At 41.8% G+C, this 24,731-nt stretch overlaps 3 protein-coding genes and 1 non-coding gene across 6 annotated transcripts; 1 reads left to right on the top strand and 3 right to left on the bottom strand.

Annotated features, from left to right (window-relative positions):
- Positions 1–70: 70 nt before the first annotated feature.
- On the bottom strand, positions 71–10,504 carry bod1l1 (biorientation of chromosomes in cell division 1-like 1). Of its 3 annotated transcripts, XM_028416632.1 has the most exons (31): positions 10,273–10,504; positions 9,801–9,925; positions 9,496–9,686; positions 8,829–9,323; positions 8,504–8,653; positions 8,240–8,406; positions 8,002–8,098; positions 7,754–7,871; positions 7,572–7,632; positions 5,660–7,475; positions 5,508–5,578; positions 5,211–5,331; positions 5,030–5,137; positions 4,917–4,948; positions 4,842–4,853; positions 4,706–4,757; positions 4,566–4,630; positions 4,386–4,461; positions 4,194–4,252; positions 4,050–4,125; positions 3,869–3,912; positions 3,595–3,742; positions 3,375–3,454; positions 3,090–3,216; positions 2,827–2,879; positions 2,658–2,721; positions 2,480–2,550; positions 2,115–2,208; positions 1,898–2,039; positions 1,611–1,682; positions 71–885 (listed from the first exon to the last, which is right to left on the bottom strand). In XM_028416632.1, exons 1-31 carry the CDS (start codon positions 10,387–10,389, stop codon positions 756–758), a joined length of 5,034 nt encoding a protein of 1,677 aa, XP_028272433.1. In that variant the 5' UTR covers positions 10,390–10,504; the 3' UTR covers positions 71–755. The 3 variants fall into 3 exon arrangements, 2 of the variants coding, with proteins under 2 accessions (XP_028272433.1, XP_028272432.1); XM_028416631.1 differs by having other exon boundaries at positions 4,842–4,948; XR_003671382.1 differs by lacking the exons at positions 71–885; positions 1,611–1,682; positions 1,898–2,039; positions 2,115–2,208 and having other exon boundaries at positions 3,090–3,203; positions 4,842–4,948.
- A 499-nt stretch (positions 10,505–11,003) lies between these two features.
- On the bottom strand, positions 11,004–11,085 carry trnal-aag (transfer RNA leucine (anticodon AAG)). Its single transcript has one exon. It is a non-coding gene; the product is annotated as a tRNA-Leu (tRNA).
- A 40-nt stretch (positions 11,086–11,125) lies between these two features.
- aurkb (aurora kinase B) lies at positions 11,126–15,535 on the bottom strand. Its single transcript, XM_028416232.1, has 9 exons — positions 15,420–15,535; positions 14,814–14,852; positions 14,540–14,603; positions 14,414–14,459; positions 14,146–14,334; positions 13,605–13,743; positions 13,371–13,519; positions 13,068–13,242; positions 11,126–12,036 (listed from the first exon to the last, which is right to left on the bottom strand). Exons 1-9 carry the CDS (start codon positions 15,423–15,425, stop codon positions 11,863–11,865), a joined length of 981 nt encoding a protein of 326 aa, XP_028272033.1. The 5' UTR covers positions 15,426–15,535; the 3' UTR covers positions 11,126–11,862.
- Positions 15,536–18,707: 3,172 nt separating this feature from the next.
- atp1b4 (ATPase Na+/K+ transporting subunit beta 4) lies at positions 18,708–23,789 on the top strand. The gene is made up of 9 exons (XM_028416414.1): positions 18,708–18,882; positions 19,024–19,089; positions 19,645–19,861; positions 21,342–21,470; positions 21,550–21,654; positions 22,009–22,208; positions 22,585–22,641; positions 22,734–22,826; positions 22,913–23,789. Exons 2-9 carry the CDS (start codon positions 19,027–19,029, stop codon positions 23,072–23,074), a joined length of 1,026 nt encoding a protein of 341 aa, XP_028272215.1. The 5' UTR covers positions 18,708–18,882; positions 19,024–19,026; the 3' UTR covers positions 23,075–23,789.
- The last annotated feature ends 942 nt before the right edge of the window (positions 23,790–24,731 follow it).

The raw sequence follows: 24,731 nt of genomic DNA, 5'->3' as shown, positions 1-24,731 counted from the left end.
ATTTAGTATCAAAAAACAAGAATTTAAATGAGTTTTTTTGAGTGAATGTAAACACATCGTGATCATGAACCTCAAATAAAAACCTGATTTGTTTGAAAAATGTTTGAACTACAGCAGACAGCTAATTATACAACATCAAAACTCTGTCAGCAGAGATAATATGAGGAATACTGAGTTTCCACTGATCATGTTTTTCTTTTTCGTGGCTAATACTGCAGCTTTTTTATGCTAAAAAAACAAACACTTCTGACCTTCTAAGAGTTATGTATAAAAGCAGAAATCAGGGAGAAAAAAATGTCCCCACTCATTCACAGAATGAATAAATAATAAAATTCACAATGCAGGCTGGATGCATCACTGCGGTTTCTATGTACATAGTGATGTCTGAGACGTGATCAGGCATCTGACGGACAGCTAATGACAATTCACCCTCTTTATCTCAAAGCGCACCTCGTGGCACATTAGGCCTTTGATTGGCCTGAAATGTGGCGGTTCACTGGGAATTACTGAATAAACGGAGGAATGATGAAGTCTGATCCAAACCATATGGGCGTACAGTGGTGGAAGGCATTCTGCGGGATTCTTACACAGATCCTCAGGTTTACACTCAACCATCAGAGGAAAGTGTATAATACTATCCAGAGCTTTTCAATATCTGCAGTCAGTGAGGCAGAAAAAGCTTTTAGGTGCTAACTGACTGTATGTGGAGAGTAAAAACAACACTGCTGGAGCAAACCCTTCCACCGCCGCAGATCTCAGCGCTTGGCTCTCTTGGAAGGGGGCTCCTCTGATTTCTGTCCTCCCCGCGTTCGCACAGCAGGAGGGCTGGCCTCCCGTTTACGGCCCCCTTTAACTGCCACTGCCGCTGCCTGGCCCCTCGTCCCGCTGCAGGAGGGAAACAAGGAGCAAGTGTTAGTACATTTGTCTGTGTGTGCCAACGGACTCAACAGAACATGCGGACTGAAAAAGTGCATGACACAGATTTCTACAAAAAAATTCAAATAAATAAATGTTGAGACTTTTGTAATGTTGTTTTGTTGTTTTTGTAACAAAACTAAAATAAAATCTGAAGAAAATATAAAAACTAAAATAACAACTAATAACAAAACAGATTTACTCCCAGTAGTTAGTTGTAAAATACTGAAATATAAAATTTTTCACAAATGCAAATTTTCACTAAATTTTAAGTCAGTTGTCTGATTTGAAGTTAGTTAAATGCTTTGTTTGAAGTTATAAAAAAACACACTGCACACAGTGTTTTACCCAAACTGATTATTATTGAACAGTTAATTGTTATATAATCCTCAGAATTTTAGAGCTGACACAAAGCGCTGACTAAAACATAATAACTGACAAACAACCGATTAAATAATCGGTTTACGGTACTTTTTAAGTTTTAAAATAATCTGAATATAGAAAAATGTTTAATATGCCTTCCTTTACCCAAGCTTAAGGCCATGCAAAATATTTATTATTTTTTTTATTTAAAGCTAAAAACTCAAAAAACTAAAACTAAAATGTTCTCTTTCACAGAGCAGCGGTCGGGCAGTCCGCTTTGGTCGGATTCCCCCTTAAGCTTGTTGTGCTGAAACTCAATGAAACAAACTCACCGTGTGCCAGCTGCGGTCTCCTCTTTCCCGTTCTGCCGCCTGGCCCGGGTGGATGGTTTACTTGGCTTGTTTCTGAGGAGCAGTAAAAACAAATATGAAACAACAGCTTCAGCACTGAAGCCCTCTCTTACATTTTAATAGGATGTGACGGTGACGATGTCTTCTGGGTGCTTTAGAGTGCAAAAGAAAAGGATTGTACCGATACATGATCAGTGTATCAGATGATATCAAATGTAAATTATGATTATATCCTGTCAATACATTTATTGAATTTACTCTCAAGTTACCTTTCAGCCTCCAGGCGAGATGCAGACCGTGTTGTAGCTCTGGTTGCAGTTCCTTTTCCCTCCCCCTCTTTCTCACCGTCCTCCTCCTCCTCTTCATCATTCTGTCCACCTTCTGTCTCATCTGCTTTTTTGTCCTTTTTATCTTTAAAAGGATAATAAAAATGTTACTTTGATGGTGAACTTTGGAACAGATCGGCAAAGGTTTCAGTCTTCTCACCTGAATCGTCTGGAGTGGTCGTCTTTGGTGGTCGTCCCCTACGAGCAGGTTTCTTTTGAATCTCTTGCTCCTCGTGCTGTTGCTCCTCCTCAGTCTGGAAGGATAACAAACATTCAAGATGAAGTCTAATGAGAGTTTAAATAAGACAGTAAGGGACTCTGCACAGGTAAAAATCCCATTAAGTTTTGTAGTTACATATATTTTTTTTCTTTCTTTGCTGCATTCATACTTTCAGTTGAAAACAAACAATTTTATCAACATAAATCATGTAAAATACAGAGCAGGGGTAAAAGATCAGCAAAGATCAATGATGCATGAAGATATTTACAACACAAACATGATTTCTTAATTGATTGCTAACACACATTATCAGGCTTCTTCTCGCTGCCACTCTCCTCTGTTACGTCCTCATGAGCCTTTGACTGGCTCACAGAAGCTGAAAAAGGAATACAGAAGCCATAAGAACCAACTCACCAAAAACCAACCACTCATACTGTTTTGTATTCATGATAGACAGTGTGTGTGTGTGTGTGTGTGTCTTACCGCTCTCTTCAGGCTGATGCTCACTCTGTTCCTGTCCACTGGTGTCCTTCACCTCCTCTTCAGCCTGCAGGATACAAACAATCAAGACAAGGAAGTTAAAGCAAATGAATTCAGACTGTGAGGAACTGAGCGAAGAAATAATTTGATCCGCAGAGATGATAACTCTTACCTCCACAGATTGCTCCGTGTCCTCTGACCTCTTCCTCTTCACTGCTGGTTGAACTGGAATTTAAATAAAATTTGGTTAAAATAATCCAATCACCTGTTTAATTCACAGCATAACATCCAACCTCTGTTTGAGACAGACTAGCACTACGTCAATACTCAAACATCCTATTTTAGTTAACACACTTCAAGCTGTCTCCACATTCTCAGTCATTTAAATAAATTACAGTCAATGCATAGACAGAATCTGAAATAAAATCAACTTACGTGTGTCAACAGTCTCTGTGGAGTCCGACATTCCTGCAGCTTCTTCAGAGTCCTCTGGAACAGCAGACAGCAGATCGACCTCAGGTCCCTGCTGGCCACGACTTGGTTCAATTTCTTGTTCAATTATCTGAAAAAAAAGGAGAAAAAAGACAATGCTGTGAAAAAGGCTAAGTTGGTTTAATAAAACATTTCTTTATAATCAATCAATCAACCAATCAATCAAATAAAATGATCTGATAGCTGATAGAATGGTTAGATATAAATTACATAATGCTTTCCACAAACCTCTGTCGTATTTTCTGGTTTCAGTGCAGATGTTTCAGTTGTGCTGTCCTCCTCTTTAGCATCGTCTTTCCTCTGATTATCTGAAGTTTTAAAAAGAGCAAAAACATCTCTGTAATACATTAAAAAGTGCTAATTATAATAATGTAAAATGCTAAATGTTTACACTGAATTAGTAATATTTCTACACACTAAAATCAAACACTTAATGTGGGCAACTTACCAGCTGTGGCTTCTTTGGCTGCAGCTCCTGGGCGCCTCCCCCGGCGGCTCGGAGTCTCCTCTGGTTCTTTCGGCTGGTCCTCTGAGGTTCTGGATGATCGTCTTCTGCAAGGTGTTTTCACCTCAGCAGCTTTCTCCTGCTCAGTTTCCTGCAGATAGGTCTCAGCGTCAATTCAAACGCATGTCAAAAAAGAGCTGCTGCGTTTCCACAACAAGAAAGCACCAACCTCTACATTATCACTGTGTGACAGGCAATATGAGAAGTCTGTATTTACCTCAGACAGCTGCTCTTTAGTTTCCTTTTTGTCCTTCTCATCACCTGATATGTTCAAAAATGTCAATCAGCACAGGAACACATACACAATACAATTCAGATCAACCAAATATTTTCAGCTAATTAAGCTGATTAATTATAATTTTGTGCAGAAAAAAACATCAGTTGTGCAGCTACCGTACCAGATTCTGTCACAGCTGTACTTTTCGGACTGGACAGTTTTCTTTTACGTCTTCCTCGTCCCGCAGTTTTTTCTTCCTGCAAAACACAGGGTGGGTTAGATGCATCAACACTTTTTTTTCTTTTTTTTTCAGCTGGGAATTTACCTTTTCTGACATGTCTGTACCCTTCTCATCTTCCTGGCTGTCTGTGCTGGAGACATTACCTGAAACAATTCAAACAACCATCAAGAATATTTTTCTAAACTGAAATGAATCTAAACTGCGTTACTCAATTATCATTTAGAAAGCATTTGTGTTATAGGGGAATGGAGCAGAAACGATAAATGTGAAACTCACTGATTTGTTTGACTAGTTGGGACTCTGGTTTACTTTGTTCAGCATCCTCGGTTTTCTCTGGATCGCTGGTTTCCATCTAAATGAAATGATGATGTTAAGTATTTAACACAGCAAAGACAGATCAGAGTAGGTAGCTAAAAAAACGGCTGAAGTTTAAATGACTGAAATCTGAGCACTTACAGTTTGAAGATCACTCTTCTCTGCTGGAACACTTTCCTCCTCCATAGCCTTGCTCTCAGCTTCACCTAGTGGTGAAAAGAAGAAAAAGTTTAGATTTAATCTGATTTTACTGCCTAAGTTTGTAAAGAGAAAAGACCTACTCTGATCCGTGTCCATCTTGGCCTCGTTCTCCTCTGCTGCTGCCTCCTCTGCCTTTATCCGAATGAAAGAATGAGATCAATGAGACACAGGGACACATGACATGAAAGTCCAAAATCAACTTAAATGTAAACTCACCACAATGTCTGCCTCTGTGACTGGAGCGTCTGCCGCGGTGACTGGAGCATCTGCCGCGGTGTCTTGAGCGTCTGCCTCTGTGACTGGAGCGTCTGCCTCTGTTTGCTCTAAATAACAGGCATAGTTTAATAAGCTGTCAACAACATCAATGTGTATTTCAACAATAATGTAACTGTAGCTCCTCTCACCTTGTTCACTGGGGAGCTCTGAAATGTGCTCAGTGATGTCAGAAACAGCAGCCATTGTGCTTTCTGCATCTGTATCTACTGTTTTACTCACAATGGCATCGGCAGCAGCTGGAAAAAAGGGCAAAATATTAAAGTAAAGGCTCAAAGATTATGAGACAAGAAGAAGAATACTTTAACAAACCTTCTGTGTCAGCTGGAGCTGGCTCCCTGGCATCTGGCTGTAGTTCAGCAGACATTTCTGCACTTTTTGGTTCTTCCTCATTTAAAGGAGCCTCACATTTATTTGAGGTGGAGTCATCCTCCTACAACAAAGACAGAATCATGATTTTCCTCTGAGGGAACTTTAAACATATATTCAATTTTTCTTTGGAACATTTTTGCTCCATAAGTAGCCATGGGATGAGCGAAAAAGACACAATTTTTCAAGGTATTACTTGGCATTACTGTACCTAATTGTACAAATGTGACATATATGTACCTGTGGAGCAACAGACTCAGAGGTTTCCATCTTTGATGAATCCATTTTACTCTCTGAGATGTCTGCTTCATCTGTAAAGACATGCAGATTCAGCTTTTTCTTAAACCATTCTGACAAGCCATAATAAACATTTAGCCATGTTGACCACAAACCTGCAATGTTTAGTTCCTCCTCACTGATCTCAGCTGTTTCCTGAGATGCAGCTGCCGATGGCTCCATGGCTATTAGCTCAGTTTCAGCTGCTGTCTGCACGTCCACAGGACAAAGCTGCTCCTCCTCTCCAGCTGTAGTGGTTTCCTGTGAGGCAGGTGTATCCACCACCGGTTCTTCTCTTGTGTCTTCGGAAATCAAGCTGGAGGACACTGTGCTGTCAGGATCCATGGAGAGCAGAGTCAAAGCTGCCTCTTTCATCTTCATGTCAGCATCCTCCGGCTCCATCTCCGTTGTCACGCTCTCCCTCTCAGATGGAAGCCTGGCCTCTGCTGAAGTGCAGACGTCCATCAGAGTCAGCAGGGCATCGGCCTCAGCCGGGACAACTGGCATCTCACTGAGCCGTGACTCTGTCTCACCTTCGGGTGGTTCGGGGGTGATGTCGCTCAAAGCATCACAGGTGTCGTCTGAAAATGAGGTAGTAACGGTGGTGGTGACGGGATCGGAGTCTGTGCTTGTGTCTGCTGGAAGAGGTTGTTTCTTTGGAGGCTCTTCAGTCTCGATGCTCAGAGAGGACACCGAAGGTTTTGGAGCCTTCTCAGATTTTTCCACTTTGTCTTCTTTTGGTGCTTTCTTCTCGTCTTTGCCATCGTCCTTCTTTTCTGAAGCTTTCTCTTTCTTCTCCAGTTTTTTCTTCGTAGATTTGTCATGTGAGGGATCTTCGGAGACTTTGCGCTGTTCTTTTACGTTTCCTTCTTTTTTCTTTTCTTTTCCTGCTTCCGGTTTGCCGATTGCTGACCCTCCTACACTTTTGACTTCTGGACTCTGAACTTTCTTATCAGTCTTTAATAGCAGTGGAGTCTTTGCCTCCTCTTTGGATTTAGATTTAGATTTTTCTGCCAGTTTTCCTTTTTCTGTTGGTTTAACTTTTTTTGGATCTTTGTCACTTTCAGAGCTGGATTTGTTTGACTTCAGGCTGTCTTGATCTGCTTTAATCTTTTCCTTTTCCTTTTCATTGTCTTTGTTGTCGATTTTAGATTTGGGTTTGTCTCCTGGCCGGTCCTCAGAGTGACTCTTTGACCTTTTCAGAACCTCCTTGGAGTGTTTATCCTTCTTCTTGCTGCCGTCTGTCCCAGGCTCCATGTCAGAGCGGTCCTCGGATGAGCCTGCAGAATCTGGACGAAGCAGCTGCTTGAACTCACTTTTAACAGAGGTTTTTTCTGCTTTGGACTTTTCCTTTTCTTTGAGTTTCTCTTTGTCCTTTTCCCGATGTTTGTCCTTCTCTGCTTTGGCAGTCTCCACAGATGCAGCCCTCTCCTTTTTGACATTTTTAGGAGCTCCCTCGTCAGGGACACCTTCAGACATCTTTCCTCCTTCCCTTGCACCTCCTGCCATCTTCTTCTCACTTTTGATTTTCAGCTTTTTCTCTCCTTTATGTTCAGAAGATCCTTTAATAACAGCGGCTTCCCTTTGCTGAGACTCATCCGTCTGATCTGATTTCTTGTCCAGCTTCTGTTTGAGTTTGGCACGTTCATCGGACAAGCTGCGCTCTTTCTCTTTGCGTTCTTTTGAATGAAGTTCTTTGCGGGACAGACGGTCGAACTTTCCGACTGAGCGCTGTTTGAGAGCCTCTTGGGAGCCTTGCTCCAGCTCTAAGATAAAGGAGTGTGTGCGATCTTTATTGGCGATCTTCTTTACATCACTAGAATCCTCTGAGACGCTGCCGCTTGTCCTTCTGTGCCGCTCATCAGAAGATGCAGATTCTGACAGATTTCTCATCAGTTTAGGTTGGGGAGGCTTTGAGGCAGATTTCACGTCCTAATTTCAAAAGAACAAAAATGCGTTATCTCACCGATACAACAACAACAACAACAGGTCATCTAAAGTGTAATATACATGCTGGCATTCACATACCGCTTTCTTAGGTACGTCTCCTGTCTCTCCTTTCTTCTTGCTTGAAACATCTCCTTCTTTTCTAAAAGATCCATTTGAGTCATTAACACAGAGAAAAGCACAACAATATTCAAACATTTAAATGTGATCAGCAGCTGCTGTATACATTTCTATCTGGGTGTGTTCTGTCTGGGAAGGCTCACCTGGAGTCTAGTTTTCTCTTCCTGCTGAGAGCCATTTTTTTCTCCAAAACTTTCCTTTCTTTGCGAGCCTCTTTAGCTCCCCCGACGCCAGAATCTCCACTCTTTGTTTTCTTGCGCTCTATGAAGGATGATAAATGACAACAAGTAAGAGCACATGACTGTTTGGAGTAGAAGACATTACACAATGAAATTTACAGATCTTGGCACCATTTGAAAAAAAAAACAGCAAACACAAGAGAGAGAAAAACCTTGCTCTTCTGCCTGCGTTGCTTTCTGTTTACGCTTCTCTTCCATTCGCTCTCTGTTCTGCTGTCTCTTGAGCAGCCTTTCTTCTTTGTCCTTTGCCTGTGAAAACACAGTTTGTTAACTTACTGCATATATAAAATTAATATAACTTTACATTTAATTAATAACTGCAGCTATAAGCTATACAAACAATTCAATTTCTGAGGATGCTGCACAGAAAATGTTAAAAATACAACTCACTGCAGATCTGCGCCGCTCCTCCACGGTGATCTCATCATCCGAGTCGCTATAGTAACGAGAGTAGAGGAAGGGTTTGTGAACATAGGCCTTGCGGCGAGGTTTGCGCTCTTTGTCTTCATCTCCTGTGTCTCCGCTGGCGTGTTTCTTTTCTTGTGTCTCGTCTTGATCTGAAGGAATAAAAGACACATATAGAAAAAAACATTGAACTCTAACATCCATGGTATACTCTGGAGATAACATGAAAACAAGAACTGTGAAAAGCACCATCTGGTGGAAGCTCTCCTTCTTCAGAGGACTCGGATTGCATCTCCTCATTTTCACTTTCCCCCTCAAATGATGACAGGTCACTAGTGTGGACAGAGCTCACTGTGATGTCACTCAGCCCATCCAGGTCAGAGTCCTCCAAAGAGTATTCTGCAGGTACAGAATTGTACATTTTTTAGTCACGCCGTTTTCTGTTTACAGCTTAAAACAACAACAAGAAGCGGTCATTTGGCATTTATTTTCTTAATGTCAATAGACACGCACATCACAAGCGTATCAAGCACATAAGTTGAAAAACAAGCAGACACGGGATTATTCAGCTCACCCTCTTTTATCCGCTCTCTGGCTTTCTGCTTTGCCTGGCTTGTGGATTTTACAGTTTCGTCGTCTTGCTTCTCTTCTAAGGGTTTTCCAGGTACTTTGCTGGCAGCTTTGTCTTTCTCCTCCTCTGTCTGGTCCTGAACTCCTGACTCCTCCTCTTCCATTTTCACCTCCTCTATTACACCTTCTTTCCCTAGTTCCATCTGCTCCTGGGTGTCCTCTGTCTTGACCTCTGATGGATGATCTTCTACTGCCAGTTTTGCTTCATCTGCCTCTTCAGATGGCTTCCCCTCCTCTTGACTGTCACCTTCCTCGACAATACTCATGTCCTGCTCTCCCTCCTCAAGCAGCTGCATGGGGATGTCCGAAACTTGGCCTTTTCTGCCTTTTTCTGTTGCTGAGCCGGCCCTGACGCTAGCCTCCTGGTTGAGAGAGGTTATAGTGTCTAGGATGGACATGGCATCGCTGGCTGCTGCCGTGGTGGGGGTCGAGGATGAGGCTACAGTCATGCAAAGAGGGAACATGTTAAAAAAGCTGTTTTCAACACTTCAAGGCGGCTCTTGCCTGCAGTACAGTTGTCCTGCAGTTACGCACAAGAGGAAGTACATCTCATCATGAAGACAAAAAACAAGACATCAGTTGCAGCAGGAAAAGTGTGAAATGTCTCGTACCCTGCTCAGGAATGCTGCTGTCCGGTTTGTTCTCTGTTGGAGGTGGAGGGGCCGGTGGTTCCTCAGAGAAGCTTCCAGGCGAAAGAAATTCACGGACCACCCTCTCCACCTGCGGCCTGAAGATATGATTGATTTTGGGATCCACCACCTGAGCCACAATTCTGTCCACTCCCTGCTCCAGCATCCCAGATCTAAGAGGCACAGATTGCTGAAAGTTTAGATAAATTCCACGTACACTTGGGTACAGAATGAATGGAGATGAAGAACAGAAAGTACAGAAACAATAATTATCGCCTTCCACTTACTGCAGAACGAGCTGCCGGATGTTGTTTCTCAGCTGGTTTTTGTTTAAGTGTGGGCTCCATGTGTGATTAGAGAGGTGATTAGAGACAAAGTTGTCCACTCGTTGTTTCAAGTTCAGGTAAGCTGGCTGCAAAAGATTTTACCATTAAACCCCGAAAACAATAATAAACATAAACAAAAGTAGCTAAAGAGAAGAATAAAACATTCTTTAAAAAAAACTCTTTAGCCACCAAGTTAAATTTGAAATCATCCAGTCCACAATTTTAAAATCAAAGAAAATCCATACTGTAGCACTGAAATAAACAACAGTAGGGACTCAGTTTAGGATTGATATGTAGCTTTAGCAGCCATGAAAATGCAGAATATGTGCAGCAGACAGTTCCCTAAACGGACGTGGTCACTTATTCGACATGACAACTGCAGCTAAACACATAAATCTAAGCTAACGATACGTTACGTGCTTTTAGTCGGTACCTTTGTGTCAACGTCTGCCAGGCAGTCCCTCCTGAACTGGTCGAAGAGTCCCTGTGTTTTTAAATGACTAACGATCATGGAGACCAGCTGCGGGTCTCCCGGAGGTAAACCAGCCATGTCTCCGTGTAGGCAGCTAAAACTTTAATGATTAAAAGCACGTCCCCGTACAGTACATCAGGCAATATCCGACCCGAAAGTACCAGCCTTGTGTTATGGTTTGTGAAGTTCGAAGCAGGTCTGACCCGGAAGAAATGTTCTTCTGCTGAACCGGAAGAGCTTTGAAGGCGGTTTTTTGTTCTACCAAGATAAAAGTCGAAATAAAAATCCAGACCATAATAATGAAATGACAACAATAACACACATTAGAGCTCTGTACTTCATTGAGCTCATTTTAAAAGCTGCGTGTGGTTATTTTGTCCACCCACACAGACAACAAACAAGACTGGGTGGCAGATGGCAACTGGTAGCGCCCTCTAGCGACATTGACTGCAGCTATTTTCTATTTTTAACGTTAAAGTTGTTTTATTCTATTCAATTCGTGTTTTATATTTTATAGAAAAACACACTAATGATGAGCTTATGAAGCATTTTATTATGTTTATGTAGCTGACAGTTAATTAATGCACCAAGTGCAGTACGAGCCTTTGGTTATACCTATAGTACGGTGTTTTTGGTGACATAAGCATAAAGCTTTCCAAGCTACAAGCCAATGTAATGGGAAAAAAACTTGTTGGCAGCGGTGGGATTCGAACCCACGCCCCCGAAGAGACTGGAGCCTTAATCCAGCGCCTTAGACCGCTCGGCCACGCTACCGTGAAAACACATGGGCGTAAACGTGGAAAATATAGGCAGCCAATATGACGTCATCAAGATAACCTAGCTCTGATTAGAACTTACTGAAAATGTCCAACATAACAGAATTGTTCGTATTTCTTTAAACCCTTAGCCGGTCTATCCACAATATATCATATATGACATCCTTTGTAATACAATTACTCATTAGATTTCCACAATTCCTTTCATAATATTTATTAGAAAACTGAAGCATAGTTTGGGGGAAATTCAAACACTCCAATCCAAGCCCCAAACACTTGACCTTCAACACAAAATATAATCAAAAAAGGTGATGAAGTGATACAGTAGTACACTGGGATGAATACTGCCTCAAACAAAAACCCAAAACAGAGCTGTATCCATTTTAAAAACACCCCACTCAAGAAAATACAATAAAAGCACAAGCAGCTCTATGAGAAGTTCTACACATATATAATCACATTACACTGTACAATAAAAAAGAAAAGTGTGTAGAAGATAGAACACTTAATCAAATGATAGGGGGGAAAAAATTTTGGATCTGACTCCATGTAATTTTGATTAGTGGATAATTCTTCATGTTCTCTGCAATGTTCCCAAACACAGTATTTGCTGCTTGCCTTTGTCATGTAATACCAGCCTGAAACATTCTATATATCCATCATAAAAGGTGCCAGAATAATGGCAGTTTGAAGACCATGGCAGTAAAACCCAAACACACAGGGCCAGAGTGTCTTGTGGTGGACAGATGTAAGACCTGGTCGGAGGGCTGTGGGCTCAGGACTTCTTAGATGGGCAAGTTGGAGGCAAGAGCCGGTGGGAGTTGGCACGCACCCATGGGTGGTCGATGACACTCTGTAGTGAGAGACGATCAGTGGGGTTGTGGCGAAGCAGCTTGGAGACGAGGTCTCGTGCACCACTGGATACGTGTTTAGGGAAGTTCAAGTCCACCTGTAAATGACAAGATCACATTTATTTTCTATTCACGCAGAAACTGATATACCTCCAGGGTTCTTGCGGGTTTTAGTAAGTTACATTTAAGATGTTTTAAGACCTTTCAAGACCATTGTGAAGGAAATTTTAGACCAACGACACATTACCCAAAACTAGATGCTGCAAATATCAGCACAACTGTTATGACAGATGTTTTTTTTTATTACATTTTGGAACCAACTGTAGCTGGAAGGTCGTTAGTCAAAGTGGTAGTGACAACGCGCTGGAGTGCAGAGGGACTGGGTGACTGTTGACGAAGGTGAGGGCAACGGGGGTGATATACAAAACTGGGTGATAGCTTGAGCCTGCTGAAGGCTTTTTACAGCAAGCTGGTGTTTGTCCACCTTGGAGTGAGACTCAAGCGCTTGAGGTCACAAGGTTTACAGCGAGCTTGCTGGGAACCACTTGCAACCAGCTGTGAATATCACTGTTATCAAGTCTTGTTGAAAACACACTTCCCCCGTGTTTTCTACGACAAGAAGGCGAAGTGACTGAACACAGACATCTCAAACATGGCGGCAAACTGACCAGCAGTTATCGCTGGATTTGTAGTGCCATGTTCCAACAACGGTAGCTATCCAAGCCCTCAGAAAGAGAGATAATGCAAAAGCAGCTTCTGATTGTGGCGTTTTACTCTCATTTTATGCAACAACAGGAATGAACAAAAGCAAAAAACTAAAAATTAAGACTTGACAATATTAAATTTAAGACCTTTGGGTAGAAATCTGGTCATTTTAAGACTTTTAAGGCCTTAAATTTTTAAATTCCCAATTTTTAACTGACTGACTGATTTGTTCTCTGGTGTAGTAAAATATTAGTTACCTTAGTCCTATGACACTGTAGCCCTCAAACATATCCCTGACTACACCAAACTGAAATTTAGAATATTTGAAATGTTCCTATAACATACTTCTGAATGAAAGTTGTTGTTTGAACTTGCAGACATAGTTTTATAATTAACTGAGTGCACACCCATGGACAACACCAACCTTCATAATCCTTTTGTATGTTTCTGTGTGGCTGGCAGTTTCAAAAGGTGGATGCCCGACTAAGCACTCATAGCAGAGGACTCCAATGCACCACAAATCCACCTTCTCACTGTGGGTGTGGCCCTCAATCATCTCTGGAGGAAGGTAGTCTAGGGTCCCACACATAGTGCGACGCCTGGAAGGGTTGAAAACAAGAGGTGAGCACAAATGCAGAAAAATGGTAATGAGCAGCTTATGTGAATACAGCATTCAACAGGTGTTTGTAACAAAACACTGTGGGGCACATACACCATGCTTCCTTACCTAAGAGATGGTGCATGGACTGACCAACCAAAATCTGCAATTTTCAGCTCTCCACGGTAGCCGAGAAGCAGATTCTCTGGCTTGATGTCACGATGAATCACTTTCTTCTCATGGCAGTACAACAAAGCATCAGATATCTCCTCCATGTACTGGAATTTAAATAGGTTAGCATTATATCTTCGTCTCATACCAAAACAGCGTTCATATTGGTCAAAGCAAGTACTACAATCTTACCGTGGCAGTGCGCTGATCATCAAATCGTCCACATCTCTGTAGCTCCTTGTACATTTCTCCACGTGGTGCATACTCAAGCACTAAAAACACCCTCTTGCGGTCATGGAAATAATTATAGAAGCGCAGAATGTTTGGGTGCCTGTGGGGAAAAGAAACAGCTTATTCTGAGTTCAGTTGAGTGTATTAAAAAAAAAAAAAGCACGAAGCAATGAAAACATGCATCAATATGAATGTATAGTCCATCCTAACCAGTGCTAGCAATACTCAGTTACTTTGTACTAAACTGAGCAGCAGTAAATGTAAGAAGACATGTAAGTTTAAAGGAATATATCTTTATAACATACAAAGAGTTTAGACACTTCACAGTAAACTTGGGAAGCACAACTAGTTTCACATTTATCTTTTTAAAAAAAAATGTTGTTTTATTTGCCGATTTGCCTTCTTATCTGAAGCACATAACTGTGTGAATAAGATGGCCACTATAGAATGAAAAGTTCAACTAAAACATACTAGAGTTGACACCACAATCCAGGATACTTACTTAAGATGTGACTGTATCTCTATCTCCCTCCTGAGTTGATGCTCCACACCTTCCTTCTCCATCTGTGACTTGAATAATACTTTCAGTGCCACAATGGCTTGGAGTTTCTTCACCCTTGCAAGGTAGACATTCCCAAACTTGCCCTTTCCTAGAGGTCGACCAATGTCAAAGTCTTCAATGGTAATTTTCCTAATAAATAGGGCACAAGATCCATTAGACAAGTTCAGTAAAAACAAACAGCTGGGCAAATATTACACAGCACACTTACTTGGCAGCTGAACTAGATGATGAGCTAACACATTCCCTTCCAGGGCCTGAAAATGACAACACAATCAATACAAGAACATTTCCTTGAGATGTCAAGACGTCTGTAAGCACGGAGGATAAAAATTACCTGTGGCAGTCCGTGGTTTCACCTGGACACGCTGTGGACCAACTGACATGCTCGGGGTTGCAAACTGTTATTCAACAATCACACAAAAATGCAAAGTAAATACCAATAAAAACCAACAATGTGTTATACAAATGATAAGGCAGAAGGCAATGATGGTTTTGTTACACCAAATACTGATTTTCAAGCTTTTATTGAACACTACATCTGATCTCTATGTGCTCTATGGCAAATGTAACCAATATTGTATTTTTTAACGAGTGTTACTACAACTTACCGGTCTTTGGAAACCCCTGGGTTCATAATTTTCTTTATTCTAAAAAGAACATAAACAAAAAGTAGCTTTACTCTGCAAACCAGAAGACTTATTCGTGGCTTTCTGGCCATTTTAGACAAAGCCCAGTGCATGTGTACTGTAGCGAGCAGCCACAGACTCCTCCCCATGAATTGATATATCCACGGGTACGTCTGTGTCAAAAAGACTCATTCTGATTCTGATTTTCTTGAGTACAGACGGTCATTTGTGTATATGTCATGTGCATGCAATATTACATGTTTTAGCTTGACATGAGGTACTGCAACTAAATATGCGAGGCAAATAAAACTTGGATGTATCGGATGAGGACACATTTGTCTCTGCTCCATCTGTAAATATATGACGTGTTCCTAGATATACTTTTACGAACAAATATTGCGCTAATTATCACTTTTATCACATGCTAACGTTCGCTCTCAGCTAAAGTACCTAGCGCGTCACAGGTTAGCTAACGTTGGCTAAAGTCTGCGCAAACGTCAGAAAAAAACATATATTCGCTGCCGATAAACGTTATTCAGGGTCAGTGCTCAGTCCCATGTCCTTGTGAAAACATAAACATCAAATTACCTGCATTGTCGTGAAGAAAACAGCGTAAAAAGCTCAGTCTTTTTTTAGTTAGAACTTCAGCGACCGCCAACGTTTTCAAAAAGCTTCTCTACATAGACGTGATTGGTCGGTATGCTACGCACACAGCGTTTCTATTGGTTAGAGTTGCTGCAAGAGGAAGCGTATGATTGGTGAACAGATGAGGAAGACCCGCCCCCTGTCTTGTTGATTTCCTGTATCTTGGTACACCAGGCCAGGTTTTTTAATTGCATTATAACACTGTGTTATATCCTGAGCCTCATTTTAACACCAAACTGAGATTATTATTAATTATTTATTGTGGCACGTGAAAAAGCAGGATATCAGAAAGGTGAGAAAACAACAGTATTGATAAGTGACATTTCATCAGTCTGATATGATGATCTATGTTATGATCCACATTGGTGTTGGGGGTGGTGTCAACTCTTGAGGCTACAACTGTATCAACAACCAATCAAACAATGTTCAAGTATATTTCTAGAGTTTACAGATATTTCATTCAGCTCTTTCGCCTATAATATGAGTTGCTGCAGTTTCAACGAACCAACACTAGGTGGCAGCATTTGGTTGCCGTATGTTATTCTTACTGACATTCAATTGAAGGTACATATCAGGTGTAAATGAAAGGTTTCCACAGTGAATGAGGTGTGATGTTCCCATGTGTATTCTGTTGACTTCAGTTTTCATTTAATCTTCTCCAATATGTTGTGTTGTTCAGCTTTCTCTAGCCTTACATTATTTTGTTTATTATCCTCTCCTGTAGGATTCAGTACTTTCTGGCCTGTAACACAAACGAACAGCTCAGGTTTTTGTAGGGAACGTATGTAGAGATTTAGAAACAACAACAAAAATGACATTACATGTATTTACAGAATCAAAACAATGAGCATGCAGCCTCCTCCACACAGTCAGTGATGGGAGGACAGACCTTTCAATAATTTGAGGCTTAATACCTTAACCTCATTTTCAACTTGGATGTGGACTTTCTTTCTCTCACATAAAGTATTCCAATTTGCATCAGGGGCGTCCAGGAGGCCTGCTTAAAGCTGGGACGTTTGGACGTGTTTAGGTTCAGTTGCAAATACTGCCACCTAGTGTTTGGTGTTTGAAACTGCAACATGATTTAGCCAGCTGGATCTGAGGGGCACATCCCTGTTGTGAAGGTACAATCGTTTTGTGACTTTAACTGTCTCTGAAGGGAAATTCCAGTGAGGCAGATCATCAGGACCTACTCTGGCCTCGGACCTGGGCAGAGGCCAGCCCAGGGCTGAATGCAATCCACTGTTACAGTCATCCATCTAGCAAAAGCTACTGATATCAGGTGGCAGTGACAGTTTAAACTCGGGCCTTGTGATGGTCATTTCAGTCTAATTTTCTTACATAAATTGAAAGGTTGTAAACAGAGAATGTATAGTCCCATACAATGTTTGTAGTTTCAGTAACTTAACAAAATAAGTACTTAAACTTTATTCTTAATTCTTTTTTTTTTCTTGTGAACTTCCAGCGTCCTCTTCAGGTGCTGCAACTTGAAGACTAGGCTACACAGATGACTGCTGATCAATTTGATCACCAGTCATTAATAAAATTTGGCTAAAAAAAATAATAAAATCCACTCTGACATTGCCTTCGTCACTTCCGGTGTACACAGCCTCCCTCAGCCTCCAGGTTCGAGCACAACCTGTGTCACAATCACAGCGTTGCGTTCAAGAGCTCCCGGAGATCATATACCTCATTGACTCAACAACATGATGGTGCATTCAGGTACGTAAGAAAACATGTAGAGCTGAAGGTTATTAGCTTATTGTTTTCCTAAGGCAACATGTGCATATGGACAGTTACTAAAACAGACAATGATAAAACTTTATTAAAATTTTTTTTTGTTGATGTCAGTTTTATCGTTTCCAATCTGGAGCCTAAATCTTGTCTTTGTTGTTTTGCATAGATCTTAACGAGTGGGACATACATTGATAGAATCATTATTATATTTACTAAAGTAACCAAACATTTAAAACATCACATGTAGTTAAACTGAATAAATAAAATAAAATATCTGACGCACATTTTGTGCTTTAGCAGATTATAACGTTGCTTATTATAAACATCTTTGTATTAGCTCTACATTTTACAGATAATAACAATCAATCAAACCTGTAAAAGAATCACAACAATTTATCTGACAGGATTATAGATCTCATTTGTCAGATTGAATTCTTGACCTGTAAATAGCTTCCTGTGAGGCACGGCTCTGTCAAACTGCTGCAAACAAAGCAGGAGAACTAAGATGGAAACTGTCTGGAGGCCTCAGGTAGCGCAACAGAGACCCCTGAAACCTCCAGGTTCATCGACTTGGAAAAAGAAATTGATAGACTTTGAGAATCTGCACCATTATGAGAGGTAAGTGTGTGTAGGTCCTGTTGAGAGAGTGAGCTGAGTGTGTGGTAAATAGGGGCCCCGCAACCTTTGTGTCCAGCTGTGCCTGCTGCACATACAGCCTGTTTAAATATGCAGCGTTACTGCAGGAAAGAGCCGCACTTGTGCACACAAAGTCTCCTCATCAGATGTAATTTTATGTAAATATCCTCATGTTGTCTTTATTGTAAAACGCACCAATTAAACGCACGTACAGGCGCACGTTTTTGCCGCGCAAATCTCTAAGAAGTGCTTTTTCCATGACGCAGTTTGTCTTTTCATGCAAAAGAATGGGGGGAAAAACACCCTCAGAAGTCCCCCTCTCCCACCCTTACATGGGGGTAACAGAGGGCTACGTGACCGGAGTGCAGATGGGATCGAGCAAGAGGACTACTTGAACTTCACCAGAGCAGAGCTTATGGTGAGCAGTTGCTGCAGGAGGAGTGTGTGGTTGGTGGTGATGCCCACCGGCGCTGGCAACTGGATTAGTGTGCATGCATGTGCAGAGACAAACAAAAAATAAAACCCCATGACTGATTTACATTTTAGATTTATGATTCATGTTAGATAAACCCCCGAGGGAAACAAAAAGAATACTAAATACTAATTAAAATAAATAAAGTTAACTGCTGGAGCGTCTTTGTGTGCAGCCAGGCCACTGATTGACAGTGTCTTGTGTTCGGATACGCTATAAATATTGTATTCAGGCTTTGCTTCAGTCTTAGTCCAGCTTAGCAGACAATGGCCGATGGTGTGCGTGTACAGAATGCAGCTCTGTGGTCCACGCTGCTGCCAAAACGTCTCTGGGACCCAAAAAAAAACACTTTGAATCCCACCCCCAGTCTTTCTCTGTCCAGCGTTCATTCACTATGATGCGTGCTTAGTTGCAGGAGGATCTCCACACCCGGTCCCCCCTGCATGCCTAAAACTTTCTAATGAAATCCCAAAATACTTTTTGACAAATATTTATTTTTTTTTGCTTTTAGAGGGATTTTCCACATATTAACCTGCGCTTTTACTGAACAGGAAACTTAAGGTAGGTCAGTTTTTTTTTCTTGGAACCTCTGACAGATTTAAGTGTAGCCATACAGACTTGTGATGTTGTGAAAAGTGTGCACACGTGTTGTTTGTAGTTATTGGAAACCTGATCTAACCAGTACCTTTCCTTCCTGGGAAGAATATGGAGCCCACTTCCACAGAGGGAGGAGCTGAAGAGAAGTCCCTTAAAACTCTTTCAAGTCCTGTAAGTGCTGAGATTAATCACAATTCTTTAAAACAGGTTCAGCAATAAGTGCATGCTAATAATACAATTATCTTAAAGTCCAAAAAAAAAAAAAGATTCTTTACAAGATGTGAAAAGGTCTTTGTTCCACTCTTAAGCGTCCCTGTGGCTCCTCTGGGATCTGTGTGTGTGTGTGTGTGTGTGCTGCTCTGTGGATGCTGAGAGTCAGTGAGTAACATCTGGCTGTCAGAGTGACCCTCCAGCTCTGCTGACTGCAGCTGCTGCTCCAAGCAGGAGGGTCCACTCAGGGGAGGTCAGCTCTCCCAACGAGTGCCACAAGGTCACCAGCGGGTTTATAATTCGCAGAAACAGGGGACGGAACCGTCAGTGTGATGTCCATTAATATGCAAAGCATCGTCTGGCAGCTCATAGTGTCGCTCATATTCGGATCAGGAGGCATGCCATTTTTTGTCCTGCAGTAATTTGTATAGGAAAAAAAGGGTTAACTGCAGGAGTTTTTGTTATCAGTTGTAGAACATGTTTGGTGAGGGCTTTTTCTCTTTTTCTTTCCACCAGCCACACAGAGTGATACTCAAACATGGCCAAGAGCTGGAAGAAGAGCAGGAGGAACTGGCCGAGCATCAGCCTCTAGAGCAGGAAGACCTGAACTTTGAGAGATGGAAGCGCAAGCCGATTCCCAAGAGGACACTCCACCAGAAAATAGATGACTTGAAGACGTACCTGTGGAATGCAGAGACCAACGAATTCATGGGTCGCTCTGGAAAGAGCTGGAGTGAGTTGATGAAGAAAGAGGTTCTGAGTACTTTATTTTCCTAACTGCATTTGTCTACACTCTAATTTTGAGTGCATCACGGTTGACTTATCTTAAACATAAGAGCAGACACGGTGTTTGAATGTTTTTAAAAAGATGCACTCAAGGATAGTTGGGGGGTGAGAAATGCCTCTTCAGTCCAGTGACTCTGCTCACTGTGCTGCAAGTGTGTGTGTGTGTGTCCTCATGCTCAGTGTTTACATAGGTGCACAGACGATTCAGAGTGTCCCGACAAAAACAGACTGCCTGGGGACGTGTCCCCAGCGGGAGCTCACTGTTCCAGGCCTCGCATTGGCCAGGAATCACATTCCTCCACATCTTACCATGCTCTCCACAGCCTGTTTCCCAAAGCCTCGGCGACCTCATCGTTGAACTTAACATGCTTATGGCCCCTCAGTTGCAGTTAAACCCGTAGAGATGCTCATGTCTTTTTTTTCCAAAGAGCTCACTGCCAAAGTGACCGTTGGTGCAAGTGAACTCTGTTTTTGGCAGAAGGGCCTGGACTGGACGAGTTTGTTGAGTCAATGATGATGGAGCAGCCTCTTGATATTCCAGAGTGGTTGCTGATGTGACGTTGTGGAGCCCCCTCCCTCACAGCTCCACTGTACACAATAGCAAACATGATCCAACTGAGAGCAGAAAGAACATCTAAGAGAAAGCGAGTGTTACTTGCATAAGTTGATGTGCTGGATCCCTGGCAGGGCTTGGTGCCGATTTCAGCCACATAACTCGTGTGTGCACTCTTGTGGAGGAGTGGGGCCCATGTGTCTGATGAAGAAAGGCCCTGAGTTGAAGTCTGTACTGTGTGTCCTGTGAGACGAGTGTGTAAGAGGGGACACAATACCAGAGTGGGTTGATTGGGGCTCCTTGGAGCTGGCTGGGCCTCTATGGCTGCAAAAGACCTTCACTACGATGGCAACCGGAGGTTCACTGTGTTCCTGAGTGAAAGGACAGCTGGGAGAATTCTCACTGAGCTCAAACAGAAAGGCCTTTGTGGCTCTAGGGATGCAAGGCTGGCTGCAACTAGTCCCCTGTGAAATTGCCCGCACAGCAAAAGCCATTTAATTTAGGGCACGTTTAGCTTGATTAGTTGCTGATGGATTGTCGATTGAAAATTGCAGAACAATGGTTGTTCTAAAAATTCTTTGTCACATTAGCTCAGTACAGTGGGCTCCATACCAACATGTGTTGGAGCTATTTGCATGTCCAGACATGAGGAGAAGACAGTGCTTTTGTATGAGTAAAAACAAATTAGTCACCGTCCTGATCAGGGACAGTAGCTGGAGTCCAGACGGACCACACAGTCTGAGAAAAATTCTTTATGGTTCAGTCCCTCCTCTTAGATCAGACATGATTTATTGAGAGATTTGTCGTTTGTTACGTAAGCCAGTTTTGTGCTGTACAAAAATACTCACTCTCATTATTTATTCTCTCCCTGCAGGCCTCATCCTCCTCTTCTACAGTGCACTTTATATCTTTCTTGCCGCCATGTTTGGCGGCTGTATGTTTTGTCTCATGTGGTCTATTAGTCCCTACCATCCCACCTATAATGATAGAGTGATGCCACCAGGTAAATATAACCCCAAACCTGTCTGTTGCTTCTACTTGAATCTCAGCACAGTTGACTGTCTCTGGGTCTCCACTGGCAGGTATGACGATGGCCCCACACCTAGAAGGCCACGAGATCGCTTTTAATGCGTCTGATCGCAAGTCCTGGAAGAAGTACACCAGGTCAATGGATGAATATCTAAGACGTGAGTCAGTACTGATGTTGATCGGATGGGGGATGTTAGGGGGGGGGTCTGATGAGGTTGTTGAGTTTGTTGTTTTTTTTTAAAGGAAGCAGACATGTAACGGGTTAATCTTCATCTTCACTACCTTTGTCCCCATTTATCCATTCGGTTCTTGCAGGGCATGCTGGGAAGGGAAGCCTCTTTGTGGGCAGAGAGCAGCTATTCAGTGCAGTTTTTTTCACACTCAGCTTTTGTCAAGCTTCCTTAATCAGAGGCCTGATTCTGGCAGGGCATTGCTGCTGCAAAGGTTTATTTATACCCCCCTCCTCTCCCGTTTTCTTCCTCATTTCTCTCCCCTCTGCTCTCCGTTTGCAGCATATAACGACGGTGGTCAGGAGAGGAAGAATATTCGCTGCACACACAACACATACTTCATGCAGGACAACTTGGAGGAGAGCGCAGAGCGGAAAGCCTGTCAGTTTAAGCGGTCCTGGTTGGGGGACTGTTCAGGGCTGCAAGACCCCCACTACGGCTATTCTCAGGGAAGGCCATGCATCCTCCTTCGAATGAACCGGGTAACAACAAAAAACTGCAAATACAACTTTATGCATGTTGATGAGAAGAGGAAGGAACACTGCCACAATAAGGAACACCATGTTACTGTGCTGTTGAAGCTCTGTATTTGTTTATATGAGTGACATCTAGTGGCCATTTTAGGTAGTACATGAAGATACACAAAACCTTGGTTGAGGGATAACTTTTTATAAACTTTACTTATAAAAACAAACTTTTGCAATTGATTTATATCATTGATCTTCCTGGATTTCACTTTAAAGCTAATGGTAAATTGTGTACTCATATAACTGGAACAGAAGGAAATGATTGTGTTTCAAGAGCTGTTGTTGGGCTATGAGGCCATGAAACACCCCTGTTCTTCTTACTTTTTGATAGATTCTTGGTTACTTACCCGGCCAGGGCACACCCATCAATGTGACTTGTGGAGTTAAGGTACAGACACAGTCAACACTGCAACATGTCTGAAAATATCATGATCATGTCACACAAGTAAGAAAATAAATGTCTCTCTGTTTGTCTCTCAGAAAGGACCGCCAGAAGTCTTGGGGGAAATCCAGTTTTTCCCTAAAAGCGTCTTTGACAATAAGTACTATCCGTACTACGGGAAGCTCAGACATGTGAGTGACAGTTTCATCAATTGTGTTGCTGAATAACTCCTATCACCTGTCAGGTCTTAATCTTTCTCCCGTCTCCTTTATCCCAGGTGAACTACTCTGCACCGGTGGTGGCTGTGCGCTTTGCAGGAGTGCAGTACGACACTCACATCCAAGTACAATGCAAACTGAATGGAAAGGGCATCATTAATGATTCACCCACTGACCGCTACCTGGGCAGCGTGACCTTCTCCCTGGATGTCGGAGCATAGGGCAAAGAGGCAGGAAAATATGTACAAGAAAAAATGTAAAATGATGTTTTCCTGAAATATGTGACTTCCATCTCCTTACCTTTGACCTTTAAATATCCACATCCTCTGCTATGAAACATCATCTGTCGTACCCTTGAGTGTGCATCTGGCACCTGAACCCACAACACACAGTGCTGAGCACACAACAAGTACGTAGAGTGAGTTACAGTTCAGTTCCTGATACTTTGTAATGATTAGTGACATTAATCAAACTAAAATTACACTGCCCAATAGTTAGCATGTCTTGCTATGCAAATCCAATTATGACTTAAAACATTATTAGGGAACTAGAAGTAAGTTGTTGGGTTAGTTTATGGTTATGTGTCAACATTTTTTGTGTGACTAATTTGTTTTGCATTATATTTTTCAGACATGTATATTGTAAGATGTCAAAGAACTATCATGTAAACACTGAAAGCAGGACTTGTACTGTACTTACACAGTAAAAAAATACATAATAAATGCAAATACACAATTACTATATTTTTGTTGAATAGAGCAGTATTATACATTTATGATAAAGCCACTTCTTTTGTAAAAACATTTGCTTTTGAGAATGAAATACTACAAAAGACTGATCAATAAAGAGACATACTGTGCTGTGAAATAGTTTGTGAAAGGTCTGTACCATTTAAAAGATTTTATTAATAAACATTCTATTTTGTGATAGTATTAATCCTGCCTGAACTGTGCTACTAAACTTGGTATCAATGTTGTATTTATTCCTATTATAGAGCTTATAATAAATACAGTTTTATGGTATATATGTAGTTTTTTTCGCATAAATAGCCAAAACGGAAAAAAGTCATGTAAAAGGGTAAAATGTTGAGCTGCAGCAGGTGCTGCTGATCATCAGCCTTTGATGAATTGATCATCAGCAGGTGTGCAGACTAAAAGCAGACGTTTTGGCAGTTTGCTGCTCTGGAGCTTTCAGGTGTGTGTTAACACAATGCTAAGAGGGAAGGATATAAGCAATGATTGCTGCACACCAATCTGGAAAGGCTTATAAAACCATTGGCAAATATTCACAAGTGGAAACCATTCGGCACAGCAGAGGAGGACTGATGATGATTTGGGCTTGTTTAGCAGGACCTGGACACTTTGCAGTCATCGAGTCAAACATGAACTCCACTGAGTATCGTAGAGGCAAATGTCTGACAGTTAAAGACTAGGCCATGCAACATGAGTCAAGGTTTTGGCCTAGTCAAAGTCCAGACCTCAACCCAGTTAAAGTGCTGTGGCCAGACATTAAGACGGCTGTGCATAAACCATTGCCCAAATACCCAGAATGAGCCAAAGTTCCTCCACAACCATGTGACAGACTGATAAAGCTCTACAGGAAACCACTACTTTAAGTTATTGCTGCTGAATATGGGTCTACAAGTCATTAATCATGAGGGTTACGTACACTGAGGAAAACATTATGTTGTAGTAATATGTGTGTCATTGTCCCTGTAACCTTTAACCTCCACCCATAAAAACCTTATCAAATCACCTTTTAGTAGTTATCACATAAGACAGGAGAATGGGACGGACAAATGTCACCCACACAAAGACCTACGCACTAGATCCTGCCAATCATTAACAGAAGAAATGAAAAGATAACTTGATTTTTAAT

Source organism: Parambassis ranga, chromosome 10, assembly GCF_900634625.1.
Source record: "Parambassis ranga chromosome 10, fParRan2.1, whole genome shotgun sequence".
Classification (NCBI taxonomy): domain Eukaryota; kingdom Metazoa; phylum Chordata; class Actinopteri; family Ambassidae; genus Parambassis; species Parambassis ranga.
This window is presented reverse-complemented; position numbering and strand designations above follow the sequence as displayed.